The sequence below is a fragment of the Callorhinus ursinus genome, unplaced genomic scaffold (assembly GCF_003265705.2).
Source record: "Callorhinus ursinus isolate GAN/ISIS: 27379988/994484 unplaced genomic scaffold, GSC_fseal_2.0 scaffold63, whole genome shotgun sequence".
In the NCBI taxonomy this organism is placed as follows: Eukaryota; Metazoa; Chordata; class Mammalia; order Carnivora; family Otariidae; genus Callorhinus; species Callorhinus ursinus.
In genome coordinates this window covers 3,662,157-3,685,934 of record NW_027397125.1, presented here as the reverse complement: position 1 = coordinate 3,685,934, position 23,778 = coordinate 3,662,157, and the positions used below count along the sequence as shown (strand labels likewise).

General features: G+C 46.1%; 1 protein-coding gene and 1 long non-coding RNA gene across 7 annotated transcripts in view; one reads left to right on the top strand and one right to left on the bottom strand.

The window, feature by feature from the left end:
* Positions 1–23,778, bottom strand: part of PIP4K2A (phosphatidylinositol-5-phosphate 4-kinase type 2 alpha) — a 213,769-nt gene that overhangs the window by 44,509 nt on the left and 145,482 nt on the right. For all 6 annotated transcript variants that reach the window (XR_012376066.1, XM_025891928.2, XM_025891929.2 and 3 more), the window contains 3 exons: positions 13,742–13,855; positions 4,477–4,720; positions 2,296–2,399 (listed from right to left, as the gene is read on the bottom strand). Coding sequence is in view for 5 of the 6 variants with exons in the window: in XM_025891928.2 (XP_025747713.1) it covers positions 2,296–2,399; positions 4,477–4,720; positions 13,742–13,855 (462 nt within the window). In the remaining variant the exon portion in view is untranslated. The remainder of the gene's footprint in view (positions 1–2,295; positions 2,400–4,476; positions 4,721–13,741; positions 13,856–23,778) is intronic.
* LOC141371258 (uncharacterized) overlaps positions 1–23,778 on the top strand; it is a 47,378-nt gene that overhangs the window by 10,034 nt on the left and 13,566 nt on the right. The window contains exon 2 of the long non-coding RNA XR_012376067.1: positions 74–173. This is a non-coding gene — a long non-coding RNA (uncharacterized lncRNA). The remainder of the gene's footprint in view (positions 1–73; positions 174–23,778) is intronic.

Sequence of the window (23,778 nt, the reverse complement as noted above, 5' to 3'; positions counted from 1 at the left end):
TAGCCGTGTTGGGGATGTTCCTGTCACACGGTGGAGTCTGTGTGGCCTACGTAACAATCTTGCTGTTTTTCAGGAGAGCAGGTTGGAGATCCCTTGAGAATGACACCAACAGCAACACCTGGCTAAAGGGAAATGACAGGGACATAGGATCGGGTTTCTTTATCAGGACCCAGGTAAGTGGCGGCGCGCTCAAAAGAGGGGTGACAGCCACAGCAGTGTCAGCTGGCCCCACAACCGGGCGAGACATCAGGCTGCTGACGGTGCCTCCCCCCGAGGGGCCGGGGCGGGCTTCCCTCAGCACGGGGCACGGGTGCCAGTGTTCCCCTCCGCAGAGACCTGCATGGGGCAAGCAAGCAGGGGCCCGTCGCACAGGCTCAGTGGGGGATCGCCCCTTATGGGAGGCAGTGCTGGCGACCAGACTCGACGTCTGTAGTTACCGGCCACTTTCCTGAGCTGCAGAGGGCAAGACCAGCTTTATGAAGTCCCCACGTGCTCTTTTTGGACACCCATACTCCCCAGGGAACCTGTAATTTCCCAACCTGGCCTGGGCCACGGGGATCTCCGCAGAGGACCCCGGGCCTTGAAGGCAGAGAAGAGTGCCCAGAGCATTCCTTTGCCAAGGGTAATGTCTTGCTCCTGCCAACTGTGCACAGTCTTAGGCCATGTGGCGTATCGTGGAGCTGAGCTGGGGTCATGTAGTGGAGACTAAAATGGAGCCATGCTTGCTCCAGTCGATTTCCAGTTCCACATGGTGTGTGATACGGCGGCGTGTGTGAGGAGGGGTGGGCACAGACACACAGCACCTCCTCACCTCGGGTGTCCTCCACTAAACCCCGTCTGCAAGGGGTCAGGACTCCTTTATTATTGGGGCCCTTAAGCTCCAAAGCGTTTTCTCAAGGTCATACAACTGGGAAAGCTAAAATAGGATTACAGTTCCGTCTCTGCAGTATACCCGTGGTTCTCAATCAGAGGTGAGCATCGGAATTACCACAGAGCCTTTTCGAGACCTCCCCCACCCTTGTGGACTGGACTCAGAACTGGGCAAGGGGGATGGTGCCTCGGGCACGCGCGTAGTTCACAAACGCTACTCTGAAGGTGGCGATGCCAGTCGCCGGGGCAGAGCTGCCGGGGACCCTCCTTTCTGACCGACCCGGGGTTTCGGACACTGGCAGTGAGCTGCGCGAGGGCTCGGGCCCTGCTTTGCACACAGCAGGAAACCGTAAATAGTTGCTGATGATGTAACTAAAATGTTTCTTTGGCAAATAGAGTATGGCTTTAGGCTGGTTCCCTTGCTGGGAGGACAGCCTGTTTGATTTCGCAATACAGAAAAAGAGCCTTTCATCGAGGCCGATGTTCTGGTGTACCTCGGCTGGCTGTACACACTACTGGGGAGGCGTCTCTCCTTCCCGTGTGAACAAGCCGAGGCACAAGTTCTCCTCTATGGGATGGGGGTCTCTGGCTTTTTTAGCAATGCCTGGAAAGCCAAAACGAATGTCTGCAATACGAGCACATTGGGTATTTACTGCTTGTGAAGTTCAACCAGGCAGGTGGGATTTGCTGGTAGGGCAGGGGGATGGGACTAGCATAGAGCAGGGCGCCGGGCTAGGTTCTGGGAGCAGTCCCATTTCTACCACTTTCTAGTGCCCTGGCCCTGGCAAGCTTAGGCTTTCTTCCTCAGTTTCTTCAACTGAGAAGCAGGGCTATACTAGTATCCGCCATAGGCTTGTCATGGGGAATTCAACAAGTCACCGTATGTGTAGAATAGTGATAATTTAGAGCAAGCACAATAAAAGTGAAGAATTCATGTTATTAAACTTGGATCTGGCACCCAAAAGATTTCTGTAGTAGAAAAAATACAGTTCACTGTACAAAAAGATAATACTGCATGTTTGGGAAGTGTCTGAGGCACAGAATAGTGCTTCAGGTCTGACGGGTCAGTTTTGAGGATTCATGTGAAAACATGAATAGCTGTCTTCACTTTTATCTTTGAAGCATTTGCCCAACAAAACCGAATTTGTACAGTATTCTAGAGATGCACGTGTCTGTGAATATCCCCAGCATGTAAAAAGACTAGCCGCTGAGTTTAAGTGACTTGCCCAGAGCATGAGCTGTTGGCACTTGCCGCCTCTAATCTTGCACTCTGAACATGACCGAACATGACCCCCCCGGAGAACAAGAACCACCGAGGGGGTCCGGCCAGCTTGGTGGCAAGGGGACAAGCCGGAGCCGGTGCCCGCACCACAGACCGCAGCAAGGGCCCAGGAGCAGAGAAGGAAACAAAGAGGAGGTACTTACGCCATGCTTAACAGTTTTTGCGGCGTGGGCAGCTTTCTTTTTTGCGTCATAATGAGTCAAAATGTCAATAATTGCCATAAAGTACACCTCTTTCCTGGGCGAGTCTGTAAAGGGACGAGAGCAATGATTGTGGGACCAATGATGCGGCCGGGAAGAGCCCCGCTGGAGGGTCAGGGATTCGGGACGGGGACCGCGGGCTCTGACCGTGGAGGCGGGGAACACCGCGGTGCAAACACATTTGTTCTAAAAACAACCACTAGTTTTTACTTCCTCCTCTGTGTTTCGTGGGGTGGCGAGAGAGGCAAAATGGGGGAGGGGGGGCTTCCAGTTACAGAAGGAAGAGGTCGGGCGGAGTGAGGACGAAGGCACAGCGAAAGGAATACAAGCAGTGAGCCGGTAATGGTGTCGTGTGGTGACAGACGGCAGCCGCGCCTGCGGTGAGCACCACATCACGGATGGCCTGGTCCCATCCCTGTGGTGGACCTGGAACTAACGTAACGTGGTGAGTCAGCTCTCCTCAAATACAAAAAAAAAGTGATTAAAAAAATAAAATCGTAACTTGGAAAAAAAAGAAGTCCGTGTAACTCCTGCATATTCCTGTTAAATAGCTTAACTCTGTCCCCAGTTCTCTCTCAATTTAAAAAGTAAAAGCATAACCGCAGAATATTACCAGTAGAGGTTCAAGGGCAACACTGTTTTCATTTTTTTGTTAATCTGCATTTTCCTTAGTCATTATGTATTGCCTTGGTGTAAAGAAAAGTGCTATTTTTAAAATGGAACAAGTAGAGGTAATTTTGCTCCTTAATCCTTTCCTACCATCCACAGTCTTACTGCGCTTCACAGATACTGCCTCCTTTACCCACAGCCTTGCGTCCGGCGAGTCTGTCAGCACCATTTTTCCAAAAGCACTTGCTCACTTCGTGTCTCTCTCACATTCTGGTAATCCTAGCAATATTTTAAACTTTGTCATTATTATATTTTTATGGTGATCTGTGATCAGTGATTACAACTCACTGAAAGCTCAGATGATGGTTAGTATATTTCAGCAGTAAAGTATTTTAAAAAATAAGATACGTATGTTTTTTAAAGACACAGTGCTATTGCACACGTGATAGACTACAGTGTAACGTAGACATAACTTTTATACGCACTGGGAAATCAGCAGATTCATTTGACTTGCCTTATTGTGGTGGCCTAGAACCCACTTAGAGGCGTGCCTGTTCATAATTCTCATTGAGTCTAGCATCAGAACTGGATAAAGGCACATATCATCTATAAGATCGGTCTTCTGCATATTTCTGCAAATATAATGCTGTCTTAATTGTAAACCATAAGAAAAGTACATTTGACTACATCTGATTTTCTGTGTTGAAAATTTTGGTGAGCAAAATATAAAACACAAACTCACTGGGCTGATATGCCTCATGAGATTTTTTTTTTTTAAATAATGATGAACCATCATTTTTATTACTCAAAAAATAAGAGGCCACTATTTATCATCTCTCTAAATTATTTTGGTTTTCTCATGCGTAAGTAGCTAAGGTAGAAGATAATACTCCTTCAAATAGTCATACAGATTTTGAGGATTAAGATTACGCTCACTCTAGAGGAGAGCCACAGACCCTTTAGTGGGGATGGGGTGGGGGGGGTGACTCAGCAGAGGACAGACATGACAGCCAATCAGACATTGTCATCCCACACCCTGGGCCAGCTTCAGCGCTCCTAAACAGGAAAGGACTGGTAGTGATGAGACACCCGCCCTTCAGGGTATCCGAGCGGGGTTCAGAGGGGACCGCATATGTAGCTAGCGCTGGAGAGATTCCTGACCCTTTAGAGCCACATAAGAGCTAGCTAAGAAAAAAACATTTACAAACATTTCTTCTATATGTTACCTACCTTCACATAAGTGTGTGCACATGTGTGTTGTATATATAAAATAGTTTGTGGCTTCGCTGTTCCCTCAGCATCAAAAAATTCAAGGACCTTATCATTACTATGTTTCAAAACCAGAGATTACAGTTCCTCTTAACATACTCTTGTCCCTGAATCAATTACTGGGACTCTGGAGAATAAGTCTTGGAGGGCAGCATACTTTTAACTGGGATTACAATGACTGGTAGGAAACAAGGCGAAACTCAAACCATTTCGTAGATAGAAAGGGTTGATAATAACTCAGCTTACTTTCATGGCATTTAATTCCATAAACATCAATGTTTGGATCAAACTCCCCTGGAGCCAAGGGCGGTGAGCTGTTCAGTGTATTTCCAGGACTGTCCGGAGGGGTCCCGACAGGGTGGGTGCCGTCGCTCTCCCCCTCCTCTTCCCCGTCATTCTCTTCACACTCCACCTCTTCCTGTTCGGCTCTTTCCACATCATGGATTCCCACCAGGAGGCTGTAGTCCATGAGCTTTAACTGGGCGAGAAACTGAGGGTGGGAGGCAACAGGGTCAGTCATGGCCTTAAACAAAACCCCACATTTGAAGGAACCGAGCTCAGGAAAACGCCTGTGGGGGAACGCTGTGAGGGAAGGGGCAGCAGAAATGAGGAGAGGGTCTCCCTAAGAGGCGGCCAGCCAGGAGCCTCCATTAGGATGCTCTCACAGTCCCAGGCGGCTCCTCCGGCCAAAAATGGAGCCCCACACTTGGGGCTGCCTCAGCGCTAGTATTATTTTCCCTGAAACGCAAAGCTGGATGCTGAGAGGCACGCATTTATCACATGGAGGCTGGGTCACACCAAAGAGCAGAGAGCATGACTGGCAAGGAGGGAAGAGAGCTGTTCTCCCGACAATTAAGGCTGGCTGATGGGAAAGACCAGGGACCTCCCAAGTAGCTTCCAGCAGTCTCTTGTGAAAGCACTTTGAAATTCAGCACACTGCGCTGAGAGGAGATTATTATGCTGTCCATCACGAAGAAGTAAAAGCCCAAATGTCCCAATCAACCAGCAAATGCCTGTGTCAGTGCTCTGGTGAATAACACAGTCCTTCTGTCCTGCTCAGGTTTCCTTGTGATGGAAGCGAGGGCACAGAGAAGCTGAAGGTGGCTCACTTCCCGTGCAGCAGCCCGGGCCCGGGATTCCCGTCCTCCCTCCTTCTGTAACATGCGGCGCGACCTCGCTCTGCGGCTTAGTCTACCCCTGCCTGCCAAGTTCTCGTTTTGACTTTGCAGGTCATGATTTTTCTTTTCTTCTTAGTAGATGTACCCAGACACATGATCGGAAGCACACGGTTCTGATCGGTCAAATAAAACGTGGCTAGTATTATGGAGGACAAAATGGGGCGGCCCGTCTGCCGGCTAACACCAAACAGCTCCCTGACTCCCCAGCTGGCTGGCTCGGCACAAGGTCCACAACTGCTCTGACCCTGGCCTTGTGGCCCAAGAAGACGACGCATGACCCCGACTCTTGGAGGACTTGGTGCCACCCCCACTCAGTGATGCGGAGCCGCTGACGGGCCTCGGGCGACTCGGACAGAATTTAGGAAATGAACTTCCTTACGCAAAGGGCAAGCATATGAAATTATAGGTCTTGAAGTTCTGGCTGAAAATGAAATGAAATCAATTTGTGGAGACCCGCAGGGCCATTTTTTTCCTCCCGAGCCTGTTGGGAAGCAGCCCGGTCTCCGAGCTGAAAAGAAAGCCACACTCCCTTAAAGACAAGGAGAGGACCCGCCCCCGCTGTTCCCTGATGCCTTCAGTTCCTCACCAGCCCACGCTGCCTCCTGCCTGCTCTCCTCTTCCTTGGCTCCTATTTCCTTGTCTTCCCACCATGAATCCCCTCAGGCCACGCTGACTCTTCCTCATTTAAGCTCAGGGGAAAAGAAAAATCACACAAATCTTTATTTAGATATGTAAGCAAGGTAGGAGAAACCTAATGCTTAAAAGTTGATACATGCAGACCCTGTGGCAAAAAGAGTGCTGAATGGCCAACAGGTACACAGAGAGATGCTCCACATCACTCATCAGCAGGGAAATGCAGATCGAAACCTCAGTGAGCTATCCGCTCACACCTGTCAGGATGGCTAGTACCAAAAAGATGAGAGGACAAGTGTTGGCGAGGAGGTGGAGAAAAGAGAACCTTGTGCACTCTTGGTGGGAATGCAAACTGGTGCAGCCGCTGTGGAAAACAGGATGAAAATTCCTCAAGGAAATAAAAATAGAACTACCATATGATCCAGCAATCCCAGTTCTGGCTATAGCTCCAAAGGAAACAAAATCATTATCTCGAAGAGATCTCTGCACTCCCATGTTCACGGCAGCATTATTCATAATAGCCAAGGTAGGGAAACAAGCTAAGTGTCTGTCAATGGATGACTGGATCAAGAAAATGTGATATATATATACAGTGGAATGTTGTTTAGCCTTAAGAAAGAAAGGAATTCTGTGATTTTGTGACAACGTGGATGAACCTAGAGGGCATTATGCTAAGTGAGGTAAGCCAGACAGGGAAAGACAAATACTGTATGATATCGTGTGTGTGTGTGTGTGTGTGTGATTAGGGAGAGTCGGTAAAAGGGTACAAAGCTCCAGCTATCAGATGAATAAGGTCTCAGGATCTAATGTATAACATGGTGACTCTAGTTGGTAATACTGTGGTGTTATCACTGAAATTTGCTAAGAGAGTAGAACTGAAATGTTCTCACCAAAAGAAAAACAAAAAAGGTCAATATGTGAGATGACGGTTGTGTTCATAACTTGATGGAGAAATCCTTTCACAATGGATACATACTCAGTCATCACCATGTGTACATTAAATATCTTACAATACTGTGTGTCAACTATACCTCAATAAAGCTGGGTAAAGAAATAAAGATGTTACTTATTCTAGTAAAAAAGAAAAAGCCAACAACAAAACAGAGTGCTGGTTCTCTCATGCCTTTGATCAGTTTACAGAGGAAGCTGTTGTTCCTCCCGTGGGTTTTCGCAAACTCCCCTTTTCAAGTCCTCACTGAACAACTTTCCACCTCCCTCAGCCAGTGGCCAGACTGCTCATCCTGCCATATCCTCCTGGCAACTGCTGGGTGTCAGGGTGCATCTGGCCATATGGCTGGGCAGCCTTCCATGTCTTGAGGGAGTAACAACTCCATGAAGTGCTTGACTCTTTTACCCACACAGAGCCAGCCACCCGGCCACGTAGCCGGACCTCGGGTACCTGGTGTGCTCCCCACAAGCGCACGGATGTGGAAGAGAGCCGGGCACTGCGGGGTACAGAGATGGTCTCGTCTGAGACAGGTATTCGGATCCCCGTGCAAGACAGCAAACAGGCTCAGAGATTAAAAGAGCTTGCCCAAGGAATCAAAGCTAAGAAGGAGTGAATTCAGGATCCTATGCTCAAAGCTCTTGTTCTTTATACTGCATTAGGCTGCTTCTGGAAACTGCATTAAGGCAGCTTTTCCCAAGTCCTGTTCTTTGCAACACTAGTAGGGGAAAGAATGAGTCAATCAAATCAAATGGTTTCTGAGGAGGAGGGCCTCCCACAGTTACGGAGGACTGTGAGTCTCTGCGAGGGGTATCCGCCAGCAGCAGGCCTCACACTGATTGCATCACCAAGCCTGCTTTTTTGCCCCCCCCCTTCAGAACGCCCCGGGGGTCTAGTGATTTGGAAACAGAAGACATTTGGGAAACACTGCATCAGAAATCCCCAGTCATACTCCCCCACTCCGCCCAAGCAGGTATGACAGGCAGGGTGCTCACTGGTGGCCATGGGTCCCAGAGAGCTGTGCCTGGGGCTGAGCTCAGCCTCTGAGCTCCCAGCAAACAGGGTCAGCGCCTCCTTTGTCCCCTCCCGCGCCTAGCACAGTGCCGGCCCCGACCCCTCTGTCTAGTCTATCTGGCCTGCCCCCTCTGCCCACCCCGGACCCCCTCCAGAAGTCTGGGTACCGCTGCAGACATGGATTACCAGCACCTGCTCGCAGAGAGAGAGAGAGAGAGAGAGAGAGAGAGAGAGAGAGAGAGAGTACGCCCGAGTGCACTGAGTGCAGGATGCGTGGGGGCTTGGCCAGGCCAGGTCCTGCTCTGCTTGACCTGGGGCAGGACAAAGGCCCCCTTCTCTCTCTGTCCCTGCTTTTCCTGGGCCCTTGGAAGCTCCCTGAGAAGTGGTAAAGATCGATGCTGTGCGAACTGACCCTTAGTCCTCTGGGAAGGGAAGATCTTTTCCAAATGCAGATTTGATCTTGCCCAGACCCTGCCTAAGGCCTCCCCGTGGTATCCCACAGCCTGCCGGGCAGAAGCAAGCTCTGACGTGGCCCAGTGGGCCAGGACAGTTTGGCGCCAGTACCTCTCGGGCCGTCTTGAACCCTGTTCCGGCCCACCCTCTGGCCCTCTTACCAGCACCCGGTTCCCTGCCACCTGACTGCAGATCTCAGCTGCAGAGACACTTGCTTATGGGAAGCCTTTTCTGATTCCTGCCTAGGCCACATCCCCAAAACGCAGGCACGGGTGGCCCAGCGCACTCTGCCCTAATGACGCTTGGCTCAGCTGCACGTGTATCTTGTTGGATTATGTGAGTCGAACATAATCTTCCCCGAACGTGGCAGCCCCGAGAGGGCAGGAGCTCTGGCCGTTTCTGCCCTCACTGCGTTCCTGACCGCCGGGAAGTGCTGGTAGCTCTTAGTATTTAGTGAAAAAGTGAATGAGACGCCTGCTGCTTAACTCACCCTAATTTCCCTAACCCCTGTCTCGAAGAAATAATCACCCCAGCCAAGTGAAAACATAGAACAAAGCAACAAAGAAACCTCTGCCCCAGGCACAATGAGACCATTTACCACGCGTCCGCGCCCTGCGGCACGGAGTACGTCTGTAACGGGTAAGTCCACCGTTCTACCTTCCCGTGGCTGGCTTTCAAGTACTCTTTCAAGTGTGTTTTATTACAAAAGGAAGGGGGCTGCCCGTAATGAACTTGCAAAGGTCAGCTGGGCAGGGATGACATCCGGGGCTGGACCGCCTCACTCAGAGAGAGAGAGAGAGAGAGAGAGAGAGAGAGAGTGTGTGTGTGTGTCTCTCTCTCTCTCTCAAGGCCTGAGTGTCCCCTCCTGCATCGGTGCTGCGCACAATGGCCAGCCCCTTCCCAGGCCTGAGCTCTGCAGTCAGACCACTGCCCAGGCTCCTTCCCAGTAAGGCAGCTCTGCATCCCAAACCTCACCATCGGTGACATGTAAAATGCATCTCTAGGTAAGCAGCTGCTCTGACCCACCCAAGGTCAAGGACCCTTGCCTGTGGTCCCAAGTGGGTGCTACGTAAGTTTTCAGATCGAGGACACAGAGAGGGAAACGGAAGACCAAGGGTAGCAGAGTGGGGAAGAGCATAGGTTTTGCTGGTTAAGGGTGACCCCTTTATTCTTTAATTAAAGTACCATAATCTTTAAAAGAAAAAGAGTATAGGTTTGGGCGTCAGATGGGAGATTAAATCTTATTTCTCTCACTTACTAGAGTCTGTGCCTTGACAATGAGTTCACCTCTCTGAGCCTCAGTTATTGTAACTATAAAATGGGATAATACCACTCGGCTCATGGGGGAGGGTAGAGAGGAGAAAGAGAGAATGTAGCTTAGGCAATGAAAACTGCCTTGCAGGTAACAGTGGAGGCTGTGACCTAATTGCCCATGTTGTTGCTACCGTAGAAGGCCTTTTTCATCAAATATGCACTTTAAACATGGAGACTGGCTCAAGTTTGGTAGGCCAAGAGGAGAAACGTGGAAAAGCCCAGAGATTCACTAGCTCTTATCTTGACAAACTTAATTTTAAATCTCTTCGGAAGTAGAGCGGAATGAAATGTGGCAATAAACCCGAGATTCTTGTTAGAGAAAATTCCTGCTGGGTATCACAAAACGACCGAGGCCTGGAAGACTCCACGCTGAGGAGGGGACGGGAAGGAGGGAAGGGGCTAAGGGCTGCACTGCTGGGGTTTGCCTCCAGCTGACATTAAGGAACTTAATACATATTTGCTCTATTTTCTGTTCATCCGTTTAAGCTTCTGACTCAGATTTACTGATTTTTTTTTTAAGTACGTAAGATTTCAAAGCATGACAATTTTTAAATCTTTATAATCTTTAGGTCCCTCGCCTTTCCTCCTTTCCAACTTCTTAATAATTACCTGCCAGACCTTTGGTCGGCTTCTTTTTTCCTCAGAATATCCCACCTAATCTGATTCCTTCATAAGTAATCCCTCTTTATGCCAAATCTTTGAGCTAGAATCTTTAAGATCTTTAATGAGCCCTGTCACAAACCCTTCTAGAAGACTATGTGGTAAGAGAGCCATTAATAAACTCTCCTTCACAACATTTAAAATTTATTTTTTTTTGCTAACTTTATTTGCTAACTTTTTTTTTATTTTTTTGTCTTTTGTTTTATTTGCTAACTTTATTAACACATTTGTTCTACTGAATTACCACCTCCTAACGCATCTGCAATGCAGAATTAAAATTCCAGCCAGCCCTATTTAACAGTTATCCCGTATCACTTGTTAAAAGTTATAATGATCCTCCTTTGGGGCGTTCAGCAGGAAACAAAGTCTCACCTGTGTCCTCACAAACATTTTTAATTTGCGTTTTAGAGCAGTGCAGTTTAGGACAGTGGCCTCTGACAGCCTCAAATCCCAGTCTGAATTTAGTAGCCGTGCGTCTTTGAGCAAATCACAGAGTCTCTGGGCTCAGTTTTCTCAATCCGTCAGCACTCATCCTCCAGAGTTGTCATGAACGAAAGAGAGACTGACTGCCTGGGACGGAGTGTAGGCTCTACCAGTGGGTCTGTCAATGGCGGCGGCACCATCCCTGCCCCCACCTCCACCCTCCCACCCATTTCCAAGGTTGTGGGCCCATAAACACGACAGCTGAGATGCCCTGTGGTAGGGGCTCCCCGACGCCCCTGGGCTCCCAGCGTGAGCCAATGAGAGGAGATGGGTGCCAACTCTCCACCATCCACCGTCATGATCGGAGCTGACAACATGCAGCCCAGAAGGCCAAAGTGATTTTCACTCTCCATAGAGCACTGTCTTTTGGAGAAAAGGGCTCACCAATACGTAGTTATGTGCAAAGCTTTCTGAACTGAAATATTTTCAGGGTATATAAACAGCAGGATTTCGGTTGCAAAAAGAAAGAACAAAAGCAGATTCTCATGAAAATTCTTTTTGCTACAAAAATAGGTTACTTCTTGAGCTGTAATAAACTCATCTTTTACCTTGCATTAAGTAAAAGAGTTATCCCCACCCCTCACCAAAAAACTGTACTCTAACAGGCCAGTCAGCTAAATTAGAAAGCACAGTGTTAATGAAAAAACAAAACGAGATTAAATTCTAGTCTCATTTATCAAGATCAGATGTCAAGCCACTTCACCATAATTACCTGCTTAAAAATTTAATGATGCTTCTGCATGAATTTCAAAACCAAAGATACTTGTATCAGCCATTGAGAATTTTTTTTTAATGAAAGAATGCTTTATGCCCTGCTTCAATTTCAACAAAACAGCTAAGTGCAAGAGCCCTGCATGGGATTAAACTATCCAAATCCTCTAATCAACGACATTATTAGAGACAACAAGAGAGCTGAGAGGATCCTTATGTAATTCATCTGTAAATTTGAACTGCTTCAGTTACATTATATCTGGAGTCTAAATATCCTAGTGGTACACAGCCAACAGAAAAAGGGAGGGAAACAAATTTTTTTTTTTTTTTGGCAGATCGCACATAACCCTAAAGGATATTTACCGTAATTGCTCAATTGGTATTATTCTCAAGATGAAAGATTTGCTGATTGATAAATAAAAACCCGAAAGTGAGTAGGTCTACCTAGAGTACTTAGTTATCAGTTATATCAAGTTGACACCAAAGTATGGGAAATGTTTAATGTTTACCTAATACGTACTGTAACAATAATCACTGGCAACATTGGAAAAAAACGCTTGTTAATGAAAGACTGGAGAAAAAAAGGTTACATGATAAAAGCAAACACTTTCTTCTACTTTTCTTTTTAAGTAGACACTTGTATCCTTCACAAATAAACACTACTTAGGTTCTAATTGAAGTACATACACCAGGTGGGTTAAAAAAAAAAAGTAAACATTTTTTTATGAAAGTAATTCATGACCTAAAAAGAGTTATGAACTCACTCGGTCAGTCTGGGTGTCTTACAATGAAAGAGACGTCAGAACAGGAAAAAGGAAATTGAAACTGCTCTGTCCTCATGGGGGATACATTCAAATGCAAGACACTCATTCTTTGGCTCAAACCATTCTAATTATTTTTAATGACATGAGGAAGAAAACTTTCCACTACAGCCTCTGAGTAGCAGAGCTGTACTGGTATGGGGGGAACTGTATTTTGGAGTAAAAAAATTTTTAAAAAAGTATACCACACTCACACATACAGATGAAGGAAAGGAACGGCTCAGAAAAACTTTGCTCAGTAACTGTCTACATTAGAATTCTCTTTGCAGGGTCTTGTAAACCTAACGAATCTCAAGAAAATCTTTTTTTTCCCCCCGAATTAATTTCCAAAGGACTCATAAAAGGAAGTCCGACAAGGCTGTGATGCCTTTAAAATCAACAAAAGGATAGGGAAGAGTGTATATATATATATTTTAAAGATTTTATCTATTTGAGAGAGCGAGAAAGAGAGAAAGAGAGAGAGAGAGAGAGAGCACATGAGAGGGGGTAGGGTCAGAGGGAGAAGCAGACTCCCCGCCGAGCAGGGAGCCCGATGCGGGACTCGATCCCGGGACTCCAGGATCATGACCTGAGCAGAAGGCAGATGCTTAACCAACTGAGCCACCCGGGCGCCCCGGGAAGAGTGTATTTTTTAATTCTTAAAATAACAGTTAAGCAAAACAGCCTCCCTCAGCCCTCTTTCACACACGGTATTTTGTGTCACAACCATCCCCCATGACGCTGGGGTGGCGACCAGCCTTGGCGCTTTCCCCACCACATGTAAGCCTCGGTGGCCTGATGACACCACTTTCACAGAGGCTGGTGGAAATGTTAAAGCACCAGGTCACCGGGGCTCTGTTTACTAACACCGAGATGTGGCTTAGACGAAGAAAACCCCAAATTCAAATAGTTAGTAAACATTTGTTTTTGAAACGCTGTGCTGTGTGACAGAATGTCATGGCTCGGCCTCACCCTCCCTCTGGTTGCCGCGGGCAGTCCATGTGAGCACGCTGCGACCACACAGGCTCCCCACCGACCAGGAATGTGGCAAGCCGAGGGTGGGGACGCCCCGCAGGTGACATCAGGTGCTTTCCTTGGTCTGTCATCTAGAGGAAGGAGCTGCCTGCTGAAGCAGCACACTTCTCTCCTAAACCAGGTCACACAGGAGATGCACCTGTTTAGATGTGATGTTCATAATGTACAATATGTATTTTTGCCTTGGTTGCAGATTTAAAATGGGCCGTTTAAGAAGCTTCTAAAAATCAAGAGTGGTGACATTTCTACGATGGGGCTGTCCTTGACGCTGATTTTTTTCTTACCTCAACATCCTTTTTCAGTTTTTCCAGGAACACCTTTTTGTTGTTGTCATCAATATAAATCTTTTGGCCCTCATTGATGAAATCATTATCCTTTAAAGTCGGCAGTTCTTTGGCCTAAAGCAGACGACAAAGGGAATGAAAGAAGTTTGAATAAAATCTAAGAAATATATGCCTTCCAACCCTGGAGGTTAAGTTTCCACCCCCGGAAATGGAGTGTGCCTCCCTCACCGCAGGCTTCTTACCCGAGGCAACAAAATGTGAGGTGGCTTGACTACCGCAAGGGGGCACCAGTGAGCTACGACCACTGGGAAGCATTCGCACTAGGAGTGGAGGGTCACCCGTACTCCATATTATGAAGTTTTGTAACAGATTTCATGGCGTAAACCTGACTGCTTTCTGAGATCCACTCTCTTACAAGAAGTCTTCTAAGTATAGAATTTGTATTCTTGGAATTCTTTGTCAGGAACCTTCAATTTTCTTACTGGTACAACCCAACTCCACACCCCTGACACTTTTTGGGTAGCCTTTGCTGGCTTCATGTCACAAATAACAGGTTAGCTTGTCTCAGAAAAGCACCATCCATAATCATATCTAATTTCTCAGTCAGGGAGAATATGCAGCCAGAGGTTGGTCATCTGTCCCTTCTAAGCCTTCCTGGTCACCACCTCACCAAGAAGAAAATTCGGTTGGCATTTGGACCATGCCAAAGGAAAATGTCTTCTTTTAACATAAAACATATTAAGATGAACAGTTCTATCCTTTACAAATAAACAAGAAGGTGGGTGAGCTGGCAACTACACTGTCCTTATGGTGACCGTCACAATGCAAAGTCATGCGTGATGATCGAAACATGGGTCACAAGCAGTAAAAAACTTGAGATTATGCTATAGGATAATATGGGCACATAATTTTGAAAGTGTGCATTCTTTTTTTTAAAAAAGATTTTATTTGAGAGAGAGAAAGAGAGAGCGCATGAGAGGGAGGACGGTCAGAGGGAGAAACGGACTCCCTGCCAAGCAGGGAGCCCAATGCAGGACTCGATCCCGAGACTCCAGGATCATGACCTGAGCTGAAGGCAGTCGCTTAACCGACTGAGCCACCCAGGCGCCCGAAAGTATGCATTATTCTATTTAACTTCGCGCAACCTGCATTCTGGGAGAGTTGAAGACTAATTAAAACTCCTCCCCACTCCTGTCAGCTAATCATAGCTTATTTCTTCCAGCTGAAAGGAATTCAACATAAGACACCATCTTAGTACACCAATGAATGTCTGAATAGCTCTCTTTCCCATAAGTGTGGGCTAAATGAAAAAAAAGAAAATCCAAGGAAAGGACATATTCTCCTTACTGCTCTCCACACTGCCCCCCCCCCCACCCCCGTTATTCAGAGCAATAAAAGGAAACCCACTGCGGAGATCTACTGAACCACCTTTCAAATGCTTGAACTGCTCACTTTTTCTTCTACGTAAACTATTCACATCTGTCTGTACACACACGTATATGCACGTATATTAGGCAATTCCAAATTTGTAGCTCTGCCACTCATTTTAGCTTTGCAAAAATTTGAAGTCTTATAATTTTTAAAAAGATTTTATTTATTTGAGAGAGAGTGCACACACGAATGGGGGAGGGGCAGAGGGAGAAGCAGACTCCCCGCCGAGCAGGGAGCCCCATGAGAGGCTCGATCCCAGGACCCTGGGATCGTGACCTTAGCCAAAGGCAGACGCTTAACTGACTGAGCCACCCAGGCGCCCCAGAAGTTTGCAATTTTTAATTTGATAAAACTGCCAAAATAATTATCTTTACAAAGCAGTTATAGCAAAGATCAGAAATCCAAAGATTTGATTCAATTAGTTACCGAATGACAGTCATGTACAGAAATGCAAAAATGAATAGGTCAATATTTCTATTCTAAAGGAGTCTGTGATCTAGCTTGACAGAAAAACAGGAGAGCAAGTAAGTAAAAACAAACAGGCAGCATGAGTATGCAAAACAGATGGATAAATAATACCATTCTTGGGGGAGACTGATCTACTTTCAAATACTTCCATGCTGAGTCAGAGTTTTGAGGAAATAAAAACAATGCAGCTCTTCACAAAAACGACGGAGGCGCCTGGTAGACTGACTCCCTCAATTTTGTCATTAATAATTTAAAAATGTCATAAGTGTGACATAAAAACCCGTACGTGTGAAGACAGCACATTAACTTGAAATGTTTGAGTCAACCACACTCAACCCTCAGGTCCACTTTCAGCACAATTATAAACGTAACGCAATTTCACAGCGAATGAAATGCAAGGATCTGAATTTTCACAAACCCAGAGGGCAGCGAGAAACACCGCCCCAAATACAAAATTGGAAGTGCCTTAGAAGAAAGGGTTGAAGCCCGATCTCCACACACACACACACACACACACACACACACACACACACACACACACACACGGAGGAGGGGATTCTCCAAGGGGACACCCTGGCTGTTGCTGTCTAACTGTGTGTGTTTGTGTGGGGGGTGACGGCGGCGTGTGTGGGTGGCGGTGGTAGGGATTAAGGTATCGGCCTCAACTCCACAACTCGCTTCATACGTGTAAGAGAAGAATGGCAGAGGGATTTGGGGTTCTGTGGGAGCAAAGGAAACCTGAAGCCGGGGCTGTCAGAGCAGAGCCGAGGCAGTAAATGACACAGTGGAAAGGCGCCTGTAATTCCAGGCACATTCACGAAGATGCATGCCACTTCGGGTTCACCCCGGCAGGATTACCGCATGTGACAGGGAAAACTTAATCCTAGCTCATAAACCTCTGGGCACCCTCTGCTCTATTACTAAGCTCGCCTGTGAATTTCACAGGCACTAGGGACGCATTTAGATTGGATCAAGTTTTAAAAAGGGCAACCAGATTGGTTAAAAGACCTAAGGGCTTACCAAAAGGCTCAAGAGGCAAAGGCAGATCCTTAGCAGGGCAGCTGCTGTAGGAATCCAACACTGGTCCATGCATACCCACCCCTGAGTGTCTGTGAGGGGCAGAGTGTGTGGGAGCACCACCAGGGTGTTGGAGACGCAAATCCTGACGTTCCGAATCCTGGCTCCGCGCCCTACTTGCCAGGGCCCAGGCCAGGCTTCTGGACCTCTCCAGGCAGGGGCCTCAGGCGCCGGACGGGGAACACGCCCCGCAGCACCAGCAGCTGTAGGTACTGTGCTAATAGGCATTTCACTTGCATCCATTCATTTAAATGCCTCATCCTGTTTATTCTTCACAACAATCTTAACTATTACCCTTAGAGTCACACCGACAAGCAAACTGAGTTCAGAGAGATTATGCAGGTTAACTAAGGTCTTAACTCTCACAGGCTGGCAAGCGCAACTAGGTAGCCAGTTCTCACGTGGAGACGGGAACCCAGGCTGCCTGATGCTTCGTCATTCGGCTGCAGTGGGTTGTTCCGAGAACTCCGCCGACACCCGTGTGACACACTTAGCTAGCGAGGGCCGCTTGTTGTCATTGCCACCGTCAATGTGAACTTTCAACGAACTGTATGGATTTAAAGCAGGTTGAGAGACTGCATACAAAACCTTTTCTTGAAAAAAAGAACTTTGTTCTTTTCTACCAAGAGCTAGGTGACACCGATAGTCACATGACAGTGATTCACGCTCAAGAAAACCTTACTGCTTAGCTTTTTAAAAAAATTTAAAATTTTAACTTCCAGTCAACAGAGTGTCATATTAGTTTCAGGTGTACGATAGAGTGATCCAACAATTCTGTACGTCACTCAGTGCTCACCACGGTAGGTGTACGCTTTCTCCCCATCACCTGTTTTCCCCATCCCCCCCGTCCGCTAACCCCCCCGTCTGTTTGTTCTCTGTAGTTGAGTCTGTTTCTTGGTTTGTCTTTTTTCTTTTTTATTGCTTAGCTTTTAGAACAATTTCAATACATCCCTCTGATAATGAGAAGTATTTATATTTAAACGCATTTTTTTTTTTTAAGTGGAGAAAACTACTAGGCTGTGAATTAATGAACTTATGCACTCTCGGTGTACATGGCCCACAAAGGTGAGGTCTGCAGAGCAGCATGGAAATAACTGCGGGTAGCAATGGAGTCCACCCTTTGCTTTGCAACACTGGATTATCTGCACTTGGGAGAGCTTTGAAAGCCTCGAAGCCACTGGTCTGGTTCTTTAATGGGTGTCTTTCATACCCTTTCTAGTTCAATGCAGAACCAGCCAGAGGGCGGAGGAAACCACCAGAGCTAAAGACATCAGCTCAGAATCGCTTCTTAACTGTGGACTCTCCGAGGCTGGCTCCCAGCCAGCGGTCAGCAACCTTTCTGAAGTGGTAGTAGGTTAAGTCTTTATTTATTCCCTCTGAATTAAGTTCTCCTGGCCAGTTTCGTGGAGACTGGGAGGCTCCGAGTGTGATGGGGGAATTGCAGTACCACACAAGGTGCTTGCTGGGAGGCGATGCCAAGAAAGACCAGCTCTATCACCCTTGCCCATCCCCCCTGCCCTGGGCCAGGACTCCTGCCTGGGGGCCTCTGGGAGCTGCTCCCAGGCCCTAGCCAGCCGAGGGAGGCTGTGTACAACCAAACTCAGAGTAGAGTCCAGGCAGAGTTACTTTCCCTTTGGAATGAGGTAATTCTGATGCCAGACCCCAGGTCCATTTGGCAGGGCCCAGCACGGGACACAGACTGAAGTGTCAGGTTCTGAGCACAAACTGGATCCAAGCTGCCGGGGTTACAGCTCAACTCCTCCGATTATTAGCTGTGCGGCTTTGAGCCAGTTACTTGACCTCTCTGTGACTTGGTTTCCTCTTTAAATAGCAAACAGCACTGCTGTGAGCATTACTTGAGTTCATACGCCTATAAAGCTTAGGGCAGTGCTTCCCACGTGGAGGGTTATATACAAACATCATCGTCAGTGTTATTTGTTGGTCATATTCTCAAGTATGGCTTGTGTAGCCAGAGAAAAACTCATTGCTGATAAATCCAGAGCAAGATTTTTAAAAAGTTTGGCATATTTAACATTTTTATACTAGCTGTGATGTTCTGAACCAGCTGTTTAATCTGTCCCTCACGAGTCTATACCCTTCATTAATAAGAAACATACTATGTAACAATATTGGTCATGGTCAGAAATGGTTTATGTGTAACTCAACACAAATGAACATGACCCTGAGAGTCAGGATATACACCCCACTGTGTCAGAAGATAATGTGTGTGAAGATAACGGTCAGCAACCTTTCTGATGTGGTAGTATAACCACTGAGGATAACCTGAAGATAACCAACACATGGATATTTTACATGTATAAATGCTTTTGAATGTAAGTAATAACTTATTATGCCCTTGGGTTCAATAAAAGACGTAAGTGATCTCTAAGGACAGATTTGGCCAGGGCTTTTAGATTAAAAAAAAGGAAAAAGTATGCAGAACTAACAACGACAAAGTTTAGAACTCTCAGTTTTAGAAATGAACATGTGCTTCTGTGGCCAGAAATTTCAGATCCCGGGAGGGGATTTTTTTTTTTTTTTAAATTCAAGACCTACTGTACACGTGTGTGTTCTGGTACTTGTTGCCATAAAAGCGATGCCACTATTGTTGTGACATAACCTCTTTATTATGCTAATGCAAATCACTAATTATGTGTCAAGCTGAAATTGAAGGGGACGGGACTCGTGTGCACCTATATAAGCACTAAATATTGGAAATGACGGTTTCAAAACTTGTCATGAACAAGTTGAAACTATGGGAAATTAAACAGTTGTAATGACTCAGACAAGAAGGCAAAGGGTAGAAAGGAGATTAACAAAACAAAACAAAACAAGGTATTAGAACTGCCCTTCTAATATAAAAATAGTTAGCACTTTTAATAAAAACTTTAAGATTCCAAATTAGTAAAAATTTTGCAGATTCTCTGAAAACAAATCCAAAAATAAATGTTTAGCAAAAGAACTTACATCTTGTTTCAGATGGAAGTTAACCTGTTGGTTATATATAAATATTTACCTACTTCACTAAGGGCTCTGTGATGTGATATATGACTGCTGTCATGTGCGTGGAGTTTAGTAATACTGCCTATGTTAAGGGCTAGTAAAGCCAGAGAAATGACACAGAAGTCTTATTTTATGAGAATAAAAAATCAAATTATCTCTTAGAGGATTCAGAAAGAATTTTTTAAAAAAATCACAAATACTTGAAATCTGTATTCAGAGTCAAAAACGTACTTTCATATACACAGAATTCAAATGAAAATGATACTGGGTTTTATCATTGTGCTACAATTAAATTATACTAAAAGAGTCTATTGTATTTTATATTGCCACTACCAATAGGAAAGTAAAAAATACATGTATACTCAAAATGCACAGAGCCAAAATTTACATAATACAGAGCCACGTTTTATTTTTGCCTGGACGGAAACCCTAACAGGAAAATGGAACGTACTCCTGTCACACTTGTGTTTAATGCAAACAGGATTTTGGCACCAGAAGGTTTCAATGCAAAGGATAATGCATAGCATAGTTCTCTGTGATTAAAGGACTTGTATATACTTCAGAAAGAAATGAATTTTTGTTCGATGTGCTCATTTGGCAACCCATTTTTAAAGTCTAATTGTAAGCCTTGATGTCAAAGATTGCCGCCTGGTGTCCCTTTGATAGGCTGTATTGTCACACTTAGAGCTGAATACACAACATAAAAACGTACTAATTATTGTCTCGTATTGGGGACTGCTTATTTTCCTGATTTATTTGTTATTCGAAGCTCACCTAAATGAAAATTAAAAGAAAGAATAAAACCCCCTTCAGCAGGCTTTCCAAAACACTTCATAAAAATCAGTCTGTGAGGCTGAAAATATACTCTCCAGAAATATTTCTGTGAGGGAGAGAATTTTAGGTAATCCTTACTTTGGAGCTGGGATAAAGATAATTTGATTGAGTAACATCATATATGTGGTATCAATTTTAGGGTAATAAGAGATGTTAGAGATTTATAATAAAATCAGTTCTGCTTCTCAAAACATCCAAGCCACAAATTTGATACACAAAAAGGCAAATTAGTGAATATGGGTAGAGTTCATACAGAAGTAGCAAAGATAACAGGTGCTTTCTCACAAAAAGTGCATGTAACAACCTTCTTTAACTAAGTGGAATGTCTATGCAAGTTCATGGCTTGGAAAATGATCCAACAGCTCATTACTACCTTGTAATTTCCACAGTGAGAGTGGATACATTTGTGACCAGCATCTGCATGTGAAAGGTTCATTTTTACTTTGAACTTGTCTATGTGTAAATGTAGAAAGAGAATATACTTCAACACACTTGTGAAACCGGGCTGCAATTAAGTCGCACAAAACCGGGGAAGCCCCAGTGTTATTTTGCCGCTTAGAACTCTGCTGGGGCGGGCAGTGCCCAGCTGTTGGTTATTTATTTTCCCTAAGATTTTCAAGCTAATATTTAAAATGTGAAATATGCTGCTTTTCAAATATTGTCATACTTTCCAAAATGTAATGGCCCTTTAACTCTAAGTGGTCAGTATCAATGGGGACAGTTTGGTTTTCCTCCACGAGCTGTGACGTCACAGTTACCCTGCATGCAGGACCCACAAAATAGGTTGTTACGATCTGACTGGAAGATTCTGTTGTATGGATGCTGATGTTGATAAGAAACCTCAGAGTCTGAAAACTTAAGAAATTACCAAGTACTATATGGTTTCTGGTTTAATACTAACCTGGTGAACATCACAATTTTATTATTTTATTTTAGTCTTACTTTTTTTAGAGAGGGGATGGGGGTGGAGAGAGAATCTTTAGCAGACTTCCTGCCCAGCGCAGAGCCTGACGCCGGGTTCGATCTCCCCACCGTGAGATCATGACCTGAGCTGAAATCAAGAGTCTGACGTTTAACCGACTGAGCCACCCAGGCGCCCCCACAATTTTATTATTTTAAAAAACATGCATCTGCAGCCCCTTGGCTTAAATTCAGGCCGCATTCTAAATTTTGAAGTTTTCTTTCCACCCCGACTCTTTCTGGAACCAACTGAATAAGAGTTGTCAGCTTAAAAAAAAAAAAAAATCCCCATATCTAACAGCACTGCTCCTTGTGTGCTTGGGGTAGATACCAGGGGTTGACTTCATCCCAGAGACATAAAAATGAACTGAAGGCAACTGAGAGTTTCCACGCCACTGGAAGCCAGACGGGCTTGAGGGCTTTAATGTTGTCGCCTGGGAGGTGCTCCCAAGAGCCACTGCATGTTACCCCCTCTTTTTCATGTGCCACTCTTAGCAAATTCCAAATGAGTTGAATCTTAAAAACTCCACTTCCCAGACTAACCCCTATGGTTTACATTATAGGGTTCTTAAGGCTTGCCCCGACATCCGTTGATATGATATGACAGTTCCAAACATTCTTCCCAGGAGTCTTCGCAATCACCTTCGCCCATACCTGGAACAGACAGGATTTGAGTGACTGTCAAGTCCAGGACTTCTCAAAGTCCAGTCCCCTGCTGGTCTGCACCTCCGCAGGAGGGGAGAGCTTTGTTTGAAACAAGAGAGACTGACGCTCAAGCAGGAGAACCAGTGATACAATCACGTCTTTTCATCTTATGAAGGATGACAAGGTGAAATGATTTATCCCCAACCCCCGACCTTCCACTGAGGCCAGAGCAGGGGCTGGGACTCTGCTCCACGACTGCTGTTTGGGGCCCCTCCCCGAGAAGCCCCCTTTATAAAACAGCTCTGGGCCACGAGGCAGATGTTACCCGCGTTGCCTTTAACTTAAGGTCTGAGGAACAGGCCCTGCTTCTGCCCCGACGGCAAGCTATTCCTTGCACTGTGGGGGCTGGAATCGGCGTTTCTAGCGCTGGCTGGCAAAGGGAAGTGATTCGCTTCCATCTGGGAAGAAACGGGATTTTACAGAAGAAGGTTCAAGCATGAGTTGAGTTTGGGGCGTAAAAGCTGTGATCACCTCGTTTTTAACTGATCATCAGCTGACGGCGGGAAGATTCCGGGGGGGAGGCCGGGGACAGGACACGCCGCTGTGCTTGTGTCCCTTATTGTCCCAGCAGCTTTGTCACCTTGCCTTTAACTGCATCTCAAAGAGCCCGCGAGAGGGCTTCATTAATTGCAATTTGTTACCATTTAAAGATCACAAAAGAAATGCTGAAAACTGGTTTGGGAAAGCACTTCTCGATGTAAGGGTATTAATGATCAATTCTCCCGAACCTTCGCTCCGTAATAGGTAAAATGTCCGAGACGGTGACAGTCACTTAATTGCTAGTGCAATTCACAATGCCTAAGAACGGACAAGGCGGCTTTCTGCGGCTCACTAGCCACACGTCAACAACGATCATCGCCGACAGTCACACAAACGCCGAGCCCGCGGCAGCTGTTTCCTGTCACGTGGCTCCCACGCGTCAACAACGATCATCGCCGACAGTCACACAAACGCTGAGCCCGCGGCAGCTGTTTCCTGTCACGTGGCTCCCACGCGTCAACAACGATCATCGCCAACAGTCACACAAACGCCGGTCCCACGGCAGCTGTTTCCTGTCACGTGGCTCCCACGCGTCAACGATTATCGCCGACAGTCACACAAACGCCGATCCTGCTGCAGCTGTTTCCTGTCACGTGGCTCCCAAGGAGCAGCTTAGATGTTAAAAGGAATCTTCGTCTAGTGACCCCGTGAGTCCATTACACAGGCTCTGCTTTACCTCATAAAATCAGACACGAGTTTTGAGGAGAAGTGTGCAGAACGATGAACAAAATGCGTATTTGTGTAACTCCCCAGGACTGTCTCTCTCGAGAACCTGGAATCTTTAAAGAGTCAGGTCAAATCCCCCAGAAATCAAGTGAGTCTGGTTATGTTTTCTTTTACTTCCCGGGGCTTCCTGCTGCGTCGCTTGCTTGCTGGCGGCATGCTAAGACTCCTTTGTAAAAAGCAGCCTGCTCAGCTATAATTACTAATTTGATGTCACAGTGGAATCGCGGCGCAGCTGTGGAAAGATCGACCACCAGGGAGATTCGCGTTTCTCTGTCTCATTTGGAGGCGGCTAA